The sequence below is a fragment of the Larimichthys crocea genome, chromosome XIII, assembly GCF_000972845.2.
Source record: "Larimichthys crocea isolate SSNF chromosome XIII, L_crocea_2.0, whole genome shotgun sequence".
Lineage (NCBI taxonomy): Eukaryota > Metazoa > Chordata > Actinopteri > Sciaenidae > Larimichthys > Larimichthys crocea.
Window position 1 is genome coordinate 15,059,062 of NC_040023.1, and position 13,167 is coordinate 15,072,228.

Genomic DNA, 13,167 nt, shown 5'->3' on the forward strand with positions numbered 1-13,167 from the left:
ATTACATCTTTCACATAATATAGTGCAGAAGTGCAGCTCTTACAAATAGTACTCTTTATATATACACAACTAGAGAAGATAATCGTTTAGAGTAAGTTATCCTTCATTTTCTGAGCACTTAAGGGTTTTTTTTTTTTAAATCATGGATTGTACGGGAATGCAACTTCGTGTTAGCAGCCTAATTATTATTTTGAACGGACATAAAAACCATGATTTCTTTTTTTATAAATGCAACTTTTTTTTCATACAAGAATACTCATGTATGACTCCGGAGGCTATATTTTTGGACCATTAAATGGAATGGGAATAATATATACGTTCATAAAAATAAATCAACTTAAGAATTATAATAAATATTGCAAGTGCTCCCTTTTCTTTTCATGTTAATTAATGAGGACATTTTAGAGTCTAACCAGAGTTACATGGGATCACCCATCCCTTCACTTTGGAGTCTATCTTTAAGTTTCCACCTCGGACTCTGAGTTATCCAAATTAGACACAGTGGAGTTGTACCACTCAGCGCTCTCCTCTTCCTCCTTCACTCCGGATCCAGATCCTGCACCGCCTCCCCCGTCTCCTCTTCTCTCGTTCAGCATTTCCATGGCTACTTGGTGGTAGGGATGTTTGCGCTTGGTGTGTCGGCGCAGAGTGTTGCGCTCGGCGAAGCGTGTGTGGCAAAGCTGGCACTGGTAGGGTTTCTCTCCGGTGTGGACCCTTTGGTGGCGCTGGAGCTCACCGGCTTCCCTGAAGCGTTTGGCGCAGATGGGGCACACAAAGTTCCTCTGGCCTGTATGGATGTGCTTGTGTCTCTGTTGAAGAAAATAATAAACTTTTGACTAAAAGATCTTTTACGTGAAAAAGGGTCATTCGTGGTGACAGAAAGTCATCTAACATGTGGTTCACCTCAGCTCTGCAGAGCTTAGTACCATCTTTCAGCTCATTGTTATGATTTACCAGCCACTCTTACTGTCTCGTGGCTTAATTTCCAGCAGCAGCGGGCAGCTGTTTTCAGTAAAAAACCTCTAATAACTGTCTGTATGCCACTTGGCCAGCAGCTCGTGGCAAATTACAGACTAGCTGGTGAACATAGTGAAGCATTTAACAACTAAAGAGGCAGATATTTCCCTCAGGAGTTGGTGAAAACTAATGCCAGAGCTAAAAAGAGAGTGAATACTTCACGTTTTCTTTAGGTGGCCACAAACACGACAGCAAATAAATACTAATTTTGCTCCATGTGTGTGTGAATAACATATCAACTTAAAAGGTCACAGTCACTAATAATGTGTAACATTTTCAAGTGAGTTTTATCATTATTTAATATTTTATGATGAGCTTGTACCTACCTGCAGATGGCTGGAGCGTTTGAAGGCTTTGCCGCACTGCTGGCAAACGTGAGGCTTCTTCTGCGAGTGCGTGATGGCGTGGCGCTCGAGGTCGGAGAGGTAAAAGAAGACCCGTGGACACAGCTGGCAGTACAGCACCCTGCGAGGGCCCAAGGTGTTGGGTGACTCCGCTGGAGAGAGAGGATCCAGTGGTTCGAGGGGGTCGAGGGGCTCGGGTTTACCAGAGGAGAGTTTGATGGGAGGGGAGGGAGGTGCAGCAGCGTTGGAGAAGTAAAGATGGTCGTCCAGAGGTAAATGTTGTGAGTGCAGGTCAGACTGGGGCTCTGAAGCTGGAGACTGGGTCTCTGCACTGGGCTGAGCTAAGGGGTCACAGGTCAAAGTAGCAGACTGCGGGTGCGGCGAGGATGCTGTAAAAGTTGATGGCTTGTTGTTTTCATTTGAGACTTCTTCAGCAGATATGGCTTCATTTCCAGAGTTTGAATCGGGGGAGCTGATCTGAGGGTGAAGGAGGGGAGTCTGTGTGCTGTGGTGGTCGTTTTGAAGAGCTGGAGAAGACGAACGCACCGCAAGAGAGGTGAGAACAGAGCCAGCGTTGACATTATTCACTCCCGACAGGATGATAGGGGGGTTATTGGGGCTCAGTCTGATGACGGGGTGAGACAGAGTGGGCAGAGGTGATCCAAGGGTGCTGACCTGACCAGAGGGCAGAGGAAGGGAGACCGGAGCTGAGGCTGCTGTGATCTGGGACAACTGACCAGTGGAGGGGTCGAGGACAGCGATAGGGGTGGAGGTAGAGGAAGAGTCACCGGAGGAAGAGGGTACAGATGAAAGGAGGAGGAACATGGGGCTGGACGCACCAGGTGAGGTCTGAGTTACTGAAAGAGGAAGCGTGAGACCCAACGGTGCTGAGGAGAGCTGAGGGGAGGAAGAGGGGGGCGACAGGAGGAGAAACGGAGCATTAGTCGAAGGATTTGTGAGGATCTGAATGGGCTGGGTGGGGACTGATATCCCAGAGGAAGGAGACAGAACAGCATTAGGCTGAACAGATTTAACACTAGGCTCTGCAGCCTTAGAGGGATCAGAGTTTGCAATCAAATTTGTGAAGACTTCTGGAGTCTTTGTCTGATCGGCACCAAGCGATGGCGAATCAGTCGCGGGGGGTGGAGAGGGGTAAAGATCATCCGAAGGTGCATTTAGTGCATTATCTAAACTTTGGCTGAGGCTAGACTCTGCTATTGAGGCCAATCGTGGTGACCCCCTTCTTTCTACCTCTGCTGGATAAGCCTGATCCGACGGATGATCCTCTGACGCGGGATCGACTTGCGGCACTTTGACTCCGTCTGGACTGAGAGTATACGGGATTCCCTGGTCGTCTATGAGAAGAAGGTTTTCAGTGTCGCCCTCTATCGAGGAGAGGGAGGTGAAGACAGAGGTGGAAAAGAAAGAGGGAGACAGGAGGGAGTCTTCATCGCCCTCATTGTCCTCTTCTACTATGTCTCTGTCTCCCTCGCCCTCGTATTCATCCACCTCCATAATCAGCGAGCTCTCGCAGCCAAAATCATCCAGAAAGCGTCCACACCTCCTCTCTCGACTCTCTCTTTTCTTAGGCAAACTCAGGTCCAGTGGTTCTGTCTGTTCCTCCATTTCCACCTCAACAAACCTCTTGTAAGACTTCAAGTCCATTTCTTGCAAAATAAGTGGAATATTTTCCTCAATTTCTCTCTCTGTGGTTTCCTCTTTAATGCCTTGCTGGTCCAGTAATTGAACTGTATTATTAGTGTTAGCGAGCAAAGGAGTTTTCGAGCCATCAGTGTGGATTTTAGCACCCGAAACATCTCTCTCTTTGCACACATCTCCCCGTCTCTCTGCCTCTTTCTCCTGGAATGATTCGGGTTTAGCGTCTTCAGTCTTTTGGTGAGTAACTTTCTTGATTTCTTCTTCATTCTTGACAGCAGATATTTGGATTTGACTTCTGTGTTTCTCTGTGATCACAGCCCCAGATGAGACAGAAACAGGTCTCCTAAGATGTGAGCGAGCAAAGTCTTTGGTCAGGCTTATGGCAGAGTTTGTGATTGGCCTCTTGCACCGTGGGGGAACAACAATTTTGAGTCTGATTGGTCGGCTGCGCAACACAGGCACTCCAGTCTTTACTGTAATTGGCTGTCTGAACCCACCAATCTTGCTTGTTTCCTGAGAGGCTGGCTTAGAAGTCCCGCCCACCTCTGGCTTATTTCCATTGATTGATAGAGCATCTTGTCTGATGGTCACTGCTGCTCTGACAGGGCAGGGCAGGAGGTTACCTGGTACAGTACTGGATGAGGTTTTTTCCTTTGGGTCCAAATAAACCTCTGTCACTGGCCCTGATCCCTCTGCACACTGGCTGCCATTTTGGACATCCAGGCTGCCACTGGTCAGGACTGAAGCCAACTGAGAATCCATTTTGGGGCATACCCATTTATATTTCTATAAAGGAATAATAAATAGGAATAAATTAGAAAGATTAGCAAAATTAACATAGGAATAAACACATGTAAGAAAAATAAAGTGATTGAATAAACATCCAAGGCTGGCTGAGAAACTCAATATCTCACATGTGATTATTGGGGTCAAGTTTTAGTGCAAAAGCCACTAAGTGACCGGGTTTGTCTCATCACTAACAGCCTGTAGATGAAGCAGACACCCCCCTCTCTCTCTCTAACTCCTCAGTCCGACATGGATCGACTCATCAGCCCCCGATCCACCTCACACCGTCCTGTTAATTGTCTCGGTTACCTTACATGATCCTAAATTCTAGCTCAGCTATTCTTACCGGGGGAGGGGGGGTCGAGCAGAGCCGCCGATTATCAGAGAAAACGCACCGGAGCGCAGAGGAGGTCCGAGTGATGTGAGCGGAAACAACATTTCCTCTCTCTGTCTCTCTGTCTCTCTGCTACTTCTATCGTCCACATGCAACGTCAAGATTAAAGCAAACACGCTCCAGAGCAACATTCATTTAACGTTTGCTTTGCAAACACAGAGCCTTTACAAATAATATATATATTTTTTAAAAACGTGTCTGGGTGATAAACCGAGGAGCTCTGTCCGTGGAGGACGCCATTACGCAAAGTCCTAGGTCCGAAATGCCAAAATGATCATGGTGCGTGTGCGCCTGGACAGCTCTCGGACCCTGGGACAACGCCATCCCTATCGGAGTAGAGAAACAGTGTATATATATTTACAGACAATCGCGGATGTGTGGAGCGGATCCTTCCCTTCGCATTGGAGCTTCCTCGGACCTACAGCCAGCCATTTTAGAGCCGAGGGTCCGAGACACCGAGAGCGCGACCCGGCAGCTTTAGGACAAACTTTCCCGGCGCGCTGTCATTTCCCTGCAGCCCTGCTTTTGCTGTCGGAGCCGGCGTAAGACGCGCCGGACCCCCTTTCGATACATTTAAAACTGTATTTTAAACTATACTCCACCCATACACTCGCTGCATAGGGACTGGCTTACCCGTGCTGAGGATATTTCCGGAGGACCAAATATGACTGTGCAGTGTAAAGGGTGATGCTGCGAATGCCGAGGGAGGGAGGGGTCAAGGGGAGTTGCTATGGTGTCGCAGCCTACCGGGTCCGACCAGTAGCCATGTTCAGCCTATGAGTACGGTTGAACCTGCAGCCTGAATAGAAAGGCTCACTGTGCGCCTGAGAGACAGAGAGACGGGAAGCAAAGCACCAGACAGACAGACAGACAGACAGACAGACAGACAGAGAGAGGAAGAAGAGGATGAGAGATGGAGAGAAATGAACTTGAACTCAACACATTACACACTTTGTGTGTTTGTCTTTAAATACTAATAATAAATAAAATAAAAAATGAAACCAGACAGCAGAACCGTTGTGACATTACTTTATTTCAAATGAACACTTACAAGCCTCTGGACTTGATGCGTCACGACTCAACAGAGGGGGAAGATCACACAGTGAGGTATCACAGAGTCAAGAGTTAGGTTACATGGAGGTATCATCACTGGCATAACATGTATTAATGGATTTGTATGTGTGTATATATATATACATCATCATAAAGGGATAGCAGCTGGCTTTGCAGATTATAATTGCAGTTTGATAGGATGCAGAAGAGAGCGACAAAGGCCATGAGTGCAGGGTGAAGAATATTTCAGTGTCTTACAGACTATAATCATAGCATAGATAGTTGAAGTAAAGCTGCAGCAGCGTGGAGAAGATCTGATGCGGGTGATGAGTGCTGGAGGTGTGACACGGTTTAACGGTTGTCGGATGGGGAGAGGTCAGACTTCCAGGTCATCACCGGGCTTGCATGCTTCAATCTCTGAGACCAGCCGGTGAGGGAACAGTTTATACTGCAACCACGTGGGCTCTGAAAAACAAAGAGAAGGAGTCACCAACTGTCAATCAGTTCTTCTGACTGACATGCTGAAACTGATAAGAAAAGGATTGGGCCTGTGAAGGTGGTCCAGGTTTTGTTTTTTTGTTCTTTACCCATGTAGCAGGCTGGTGGCTGCAGCTTCCCATCAAAGCAGGTCTGGGGTGCGGTGAAGCTGCACTGCTTGTGAGGATGTTTGCAGTAGAACGCCACATTTTCTCCATGAGGAACCATGGCATCTGTAACGTCAAACGGCCAGCGCTTCACTCCATTGATCATCACACGGCTTCGCTCAGCAGGGATGAGACAGCGAGCTGTGGGTAAAAGTATAATATAAGCATTAAATACACATGTATGTGCATGTTTTTTTTAAGTATCTACGACTGTGTATGATGCATGTGTGTTAATACAAACTTTCTTCATTTTGCATACAGTGAATGAACTTATGTTTCTGGTGTGACCATTTAAAACATCCCTCACCTCTGCAGTATGGAGGCGTTGCACTCCAGCTGCCATTCGACAGACAGGTGACCTTCTGAGGTCCATCCAGCAGGAAGTTCTTTTTACAGAGGTAGTGGATGTCAAAGCCGGTTTCATATTCAATCTTCTGGACAGCCACCACGTAGCCATGCTCCACCTCTCGGGGAGGTTGGCAGTACACCGCTAAAGAGAGTGAGAGAAGCAGATTATCAATCTGCTGATTCAGGAGGTGCAATAATCTTTAAAACACAGAAGAGTGGAGTTACTCCAAAAAGCTAGAAACTATGCACTACCTCTGTCCTTCTTTTTTAATCTTATCTTTGCTTTGTTTTAACAAAAGCCAGGGTCAGTCATAGTCCACTTAGTGTGATGCAAGAAGCACCTCGCTGTGAAAACAGGCCATGCAATCCCAATTTGGGCCACAAGGTGGCAGAAAAGCACTGCGAAACAGAGCAGTATTGCTCAGAAGACACACACACACACACACACACACACACACACACACACTTGAAGAGGTTTTTCCTTCTGTCTCCTTCTGCAGTCCACTCTTTTTCACATATCTACACTTGGACACAACTAATAAGTGTTCATCCTTGCAGAACAAACGCGCAGGTCACTCCACTGAGCCAACCTTTGTTCCATCTTCTGCTGCTGCTAACCTTGAGAGATGCATGAGGGCAAAGCGACACACATGCATGCTCTCATACACACACACACACACACAGTGCAAGATGCAGCACACTTACTTTTGCAGATGGGGTGAGGATACTGCCAGGTCTGATTATCCTGGCAGAAATTTTCACTGCTCCCCACTATATCCGCCCTGCGGGACAGAAAAGAGAGCGTGATGGAGACAGATGGCTGAGTGACATTTACAGTATTGACAGCTGAGGAGCTTCATCTAAATAAAAGTGATTAAAAAAAAGGTGTAAATGATTTTCCACTCTGTCTCTCTTTCACAGTGTCTAAATGTTGTGTGCACAGTTCTGGCTGACACATCCACTCCAGGCTCATCTTATCCTGTGCATGAGTCAGTGTGTAAAGGGGAGTCAATACAAGATTAGACTGTAATGACCTAGTTAGCTCAATGGAGAGATCGTCAGCTGGGAGATCAAAATGAATTCCCTGCCATTCATCGTTCATCATCCGTCCTTCCCCAACACCTCTCCTGTAGTCAAGCCTCCCCTCCACTCCCTCCCTCTTTCTTCACACTCCTTCCTCGTCTTCTCACTTCCTCCATTTCTACCTTCGCATCATTTCAGGTTTTCATAGCCTCTGCCTACGCTCTCACAACCTTAAGCTCCCCCCCACTCTCTCACCCAGACAGGCAGCTGTAGCGGATGGAAGTTCCTACTGTAGCATCACCCTGGATGCTGAAGGTGTTGGTGACTTCCTCGGGCAGAGGGCAGGTTTGGACTGCGGGAGGTTTGGGTGACTCAGCCTCTGAAGGTCAAAGAACAACAGAAAGACTTAACTGTCAGATCCTTTATTGAAATGTTAGTAGCAAAGACTGCAGAAATATTCTACCCTGCATTTAAGAGAAAAATACACACGCTGACAAAAGAACAGTCAGATCAGCCTTCACGTACTTTTATTCCATTTCATCTGCAGAGGAATTGCATCTCCTCATAGCAGTTGCTTTACTTCAGGACTTTCCTTGAGTATTTCCAAATCGTACTATTATACTATTATATACTTCTACATTTTCCTCTCATCTACTACAGTTCAGATGCAAATATAGTACTTTTTACTTAACATTATTACTATGCAAATTATGACATTCAAAACCTATGAACTAATGAAATATTATGCATTGTGATAGAATTCAAATGATTAAAATGAGTTTCTCCTCGACCAGCTGCTGCACTAAAACACTGTTTACACACTAATGCACCAGTAAAGATAAAGTATCGGTAACACTTTACTATAGTGTGTCATAGATAATATATACCACCAAAATATATAATAATATAACACTGCCAGGTGCATCATCTGCACAATGAATACTTTTACTTTTGGAAATGCAGCAGGTGACTGAAAGAAGTAAACCCAATATTTTCCCACAATTACTCACACAAACACAGAAAACACACACAGTGTGTAACTGGTGGATGTGATTTTGTAGATAATAGTTATTAGCGAGCAAAGAAGCAAAGAAGAATAAAGGAAATCATGAAGAACATCAGGCAGGAAAGATAAAGATGGACAGAGGTAGGAACGTTCATCCTCTCGCCTCATTTGACCTGTAAACCAAGGTTTAGTTTGTTTGTGACCCACAGATGCATTTCACCCAATGCCTTGTTCTATTTAAGTTGAAATGACCCCTCTTAGGTAATAAATCAAAGTTTAGCAGGTGAAACATCGCCCCATACCTCTCCTCTCTCCTAACACACAGCTATATCTGTGATTGTATAACACCTGGCACTGTTCATTCCTGGAAGTTTGAGTGCCTCACGCTCATGGAAATATAAATATCAAGAGTGGTGCTTGGAGAGAGGCTGGAGCGACCTGGGCTCCATCAAGAGCCGCGTTTCGGAGCTGAACACAGCTTTGAAAGGCAGAGACAGCACTTGCCTGAGGGCTGTCTTAGGTATCTGAAACCGAGAAACGTTAATATAAGAATGTAAAGGGACCTATGGGAGAGAGTGAGAGTTACGAGTCTGTTTGGCTGTGGATGAGAGCCCGAAGCCAAGTTCTGTTTTCACATATCGCCCCTTCTTCTGCCTCGTACTGCTGCCACCCACACAGGCTGCAGCACAATACTGCTATGTAGCAGGTATATCAAATTCATCTCTTTTTTTTAAAAAAAGTGATCTTCCATCAACCACAACATTAAATACACAGCAATCGGACAGACACCAAAGATGTAGGGTTGTTTTTCTGTTTGCTCCAACAAACATGCATTCAGTCGCATGCACACATTACAGACTAAATAGCTTAGAGCTGCATGCTTGTCCTTGGCTCCCATTGTAGAGAGAGACCTTAACAGAGGCCTCAGATGGAAGAGGATGAGAGGAGAAAGAGATGAGAGGAAAAGAGGATGAGAGAAGAGAGCAGAGGAGAGGAGAACAGGGAACAGAAAGGCCTGGAGCAGCATGAGCAAGAGAGCTCTCTGACTCTCCTGACTGTGATCTGTCGCCCACACACACACACACACACAGAAACTCTCTAACACATGTGCAATCCACCCCCCCACACATACACATCCAATGTATACGGAAAAAATTCTACCTCCCTACCTCTCTCCTATAAACACACATTCACACTTGCTCACACTCACACTGTGTGCATGCAGCTCTGTGCCACTTTGACAGTGATCTGCCGCCCACTGCCTCTCAACAGGCATGAAGGAGCTCGACTCACACTCTAACACACATGCAAAGGACACACAATACAAACGCTCTCACACGTTCGAAAAACCCACCTACCTTCTGCCCATCTCTCAGCGGGAGGATACTCTACGAGAGAGAGGGCTGATAATCGTATCCTTATTTCACATCTTTGAAAAAAAGATACAAAATCTCGAGGGTGAGACGGGGACCCAGCTGGGTTGAGGATTCATAAGAAAGAGTGTTTACTGTAGCTCCAGGTGTGTGATTAATGCGACAGGACTCTGACCTTTAAAGCTGAAATTGCATTGTTTTTTATCAGACCTGTCAGTTTGACACAAGAAATAAGCAACAACAACAGCAAAAAAAAAACAAAAAAAAAACATATTTCCAGGTGCTGTATGATGATGAGACACTAAGAAGTATTGATGGCTTTACTTCGTGTACTGCTGCGCAGCTTTACAGCACAGCGGTAGAAGTAATAAGGCTGCACAGCAGTAGAACAGATTTTGTCTTTTGTGAGCCGTCTATTCAGATTTATCATTTGATGTTCTATATTTGGACCGACAGAAAGAACATATGATTATCTTGGGGCACAGTGGTACTTTGGTTGTAAATTAACTTGTAATCACTGGAAAGTTCTTTGTATTGTCTTTGAGTACTGACTTCAGATGCTCATACATTTGTTTAAAATGTGTTTACAGCTGTGTGTTCTGGCCCCTGTGACCTACATAAAGTATGTGCATCAGTGCAGAAGATCTCTAGTTCAACACAAGGTTAGACACAACATGAATGAGGCTTATAATGAAGTTATAATCATAGTTTTTTTTTTTAAGCTTTATGCAAGACATTTTTAGGCTGTCATTTAGGTTTTTGTTGTGTTGTATTGGTTTATACAGTTTTATATATTTAGTATAGTTTGTTCTGTCCACAAAACAGTCTAATTTTGTTCAAAAACAGACTACATAATGCAAACCATTACGATAACACCACAAACTATGGCCCAAAATACACAAACTATGGCCCAAAATACACAAACTATGGCCCAAAATACACAAGAAAATATAGCAAATATGCATGTGTCTTTATGCACACACATACATGTGTGTGTTTGTGTATGTGTGTGTGTGTATTCAGCTTCCCTCTCCTCTTTAAACTTATCAACGGCTCAACAGTAAAAATGCTCAGACAGCCAATATGAACAAGTAAAGCTCTGGTTGCTATGGCGACGAGAAGAATAGGTCCCAGTTGTGCAATGGCTCAGTCGACACAATCACAAAGGGGTTTCATTCCTGAATATCTCTGTATCTCTATCTCTGTCTGTCTGTCTGTCTGTCTGTCTGTCTGTCTGTGCATTAACACAATAAAAGCCATGTATAATCCTGGACCACAGGTTTGTCCTAAACACATGAGTTGTGCACACGCAGTGTACCTGCTGCTTCTGCAGCAAATACAGCATTCTTCATGATGTCCGTTACCTGTGGCGTTCCTTGTTATGACAAGAACCGAAAAGGAACATTTTTGTCCTGATCTCAAACTCACCTGTGCAGTTCGGCTCATCCCCACTCCACTGTCGGTCACCTTGACAACGGCGGATAGTGACATCCAAGCCATTGGGCAACGCGAATCCCGGCTTGCAGCGCACTTCAAACAGGGCAGAAAAGGAGTGAGTGGGAGAGAGGAGGCGAGCCACTGAGTTTTCACTGGGGGGTAGAGGCCAGGGACAAGTTCGACCTGAGGAGAAAAGAGATGATTCAGACAGAGGAGAGGGGAGAGAAAGTGAACAAAGCGAATCACAGAATGTGCTGGATTGTTTCTCATATAAGACAAATGAAACAGTTAGCACTAAACCACTTTAGAAAGGCACTAATGAGGTTGTATAACTCGACTGGATGCATACACAGTGCCCCCATTTACAATGCACAAACATAATAAAAAGCTTGTGTTCAGCACTCACATAGGCCACATTTCGAGCCCAGACTTTGTGCATGAGCAAGGCTTTTATTTTATTTTCCAGGAAACAGACACACATAGATGTATGTTGGCACAGCTGGGTATACACACACCCACACACACACACATGTAAATACACACACACACAAACACTTTTAATGGCTGAGCCCACAGTTGTGTTCGCAGTGACAACTGAGGGCACACATGCATACAAATAGTTACCTGGAGCCACACAGCTGAGACCACACTGGCCGTCGCACAGACACTGACGTTTGTTGCCACAGTCTTTGTCAGCTTTGCAGGGCCGAGGACATGTCCTCCTCCTCTCCTCTCCCACAAGTCTCTCCGGACATGACCCTGTTGTGACAGCAGACACACTATCACACCATGACAGTAATTGTCCCTTTGTTTGCTTCTACTCCATTCATGGGCCCTTGTAAAATAATAAATAAAATGTAAACGCTGAGGGCTGTGATTGAGATTTTGTTTGCCAGTTCTGTTTTCTGTTTGAAGGAAAGTAAATTCAGTGTGGGTGGCCGGGCAAACATTTGCCACCCAGGTTGCCAGATGAGTAAGTATTTAGATGGCAGGCTTTAGTACTCTTTGCCATTCAGCTATCAATCTTGTTTTTTTGTTTTTTTTATTAGTGGTGTCTTATACTTCTGTGTTTACAGTGTGTTCTCTCAACTTTGTCTAAAAATGCAATTCACAGTCTATAAGAGTAATCTAGTATCCTGAACCCCTCCTCATTTCCCCTCCACTTCACCATATGTATTCCATCACACATCATTAAACCAAAATCCTGCACTTATGTTGCATTGCACGCCAACATCAACACACCCTCAATGTCTAGAACATTTGAGGTGGGAGAGGGGCATTAAAAGGGGGAGTCAGACAGGGTTCTCTATTTTTCATTTCTCAGAATGAAAACATGTGTGCTACTGTATTTACTCTGTCCACACATGTGAGCACACATGTGCTGTACTAATGCACACATGATCATCTCAGAAACATTATGTACAGTACAAACCAGAACTATGGAGGGCCTAGAGCCACCTATGAAGGTGTGTGAAATGTCAAACATGATCCAACACAGATATTCACCAAAATATACAAACCATTTATCATGACTACGTACAACTCATGTACTCGTTTGTACCGGCAATCCAGACTAGTGATTTTTTCTAATTTAGTATCAACGCTTTTGAGTTATTTAGTGCACAACGAACATCAACAATACAAAATACACACAGTTGCACACAGTCCTGTGCATCTTAAAATCCTAATGGTAATGAGTGCAGCTGTTTAATTGCAACATGATCAACTTTATATTAAAATTCAGTCTACGGAACAACCAAGCAAACAATAGCACAGCTGTTTTCTAATTTCACTACCTAAAGACATTCATTAAATAAGAGTCCAGCTGTGTTCACTGTGTAAGCAGGGTTCAGTGATGCCTGTCAGGTGTGAGTGATGAGGGCTTACCTGAAGCCTGCAGGGACACCGTTCCAGTCAGAGCCCACAGGGACAGCAGCAGCAGTGCACGGTCCATCCTTGAAGCCATGCCTCAGATGATATGAGGGAGGGACGCGGAGACAGAGCATTTTTAAAGAAGGGGGGAACAAAGGGTGGGAGTGTGTGTGTGTGTGTGCGTGTGCGTGTGTGTGTGTGGTGGGGGGGT

General features: G+C 45.0%; 2 protein-coding genes across 2 annotated transcripts; both read right to left on the minus strand.

Annotated features, from left to right (window-relative positions):
- Window positions 1-125: 125 nt before the first annotated feature.
- LOC104929747 (C2H2 finger domain transcription factor crzA) lies at window positions 126-4,963 on the minus strand. Its single transcript, XM_019253434.2, has 3 exons — window positions 4,834-4,963; window positions 1,344-3,806; window positions 126-809 (listed from the first exon to the last, which is right to left on the minus strand). Exons 2-3 carry the CDS (start codon window positions 3,780-3,782, stop codon window positions 459-461), a joined length of 2,790 nt encoding a protein of 929 aa, XP_019108979.1. The 5' UTR covers window positions 3,783-3,806; window positions 4,834-4,963; the 3' UTR covers window positions 126-458.
- Window positions 4,964-5,212: 249 nt separating this feature from the next.
- ntd5 (ntl-dependent gene 5) lies at window positions 5,213-13,050 on the minus strand. Its single transcript, XM_010744345.3, has 8 exons — window positions 12,972-13,050; window positions 11,709-11,843; window positions 11,076-11,267; window positions 7,524-7,647; window positions 6,951-7,027; window positions 6,205-6,387; window positions 5,841-6,038; window positions 5,213-5,718 (listed from the first exon to the last, which is right to left on the minus strand). The coding sequence occupies exons 1-8, from the start codon at window positions 13,048-13,050 to the stop codon at window positions 5,630-5,632; spliced, it is 1,077 nt and encodes a 358-aa protein (XP_010742647.2). The 3' UTR covers window positions 5,213-5,629.
- Between the last annotated feature and the right edge of the window lie 117 nt (window positions 13,051-13,167).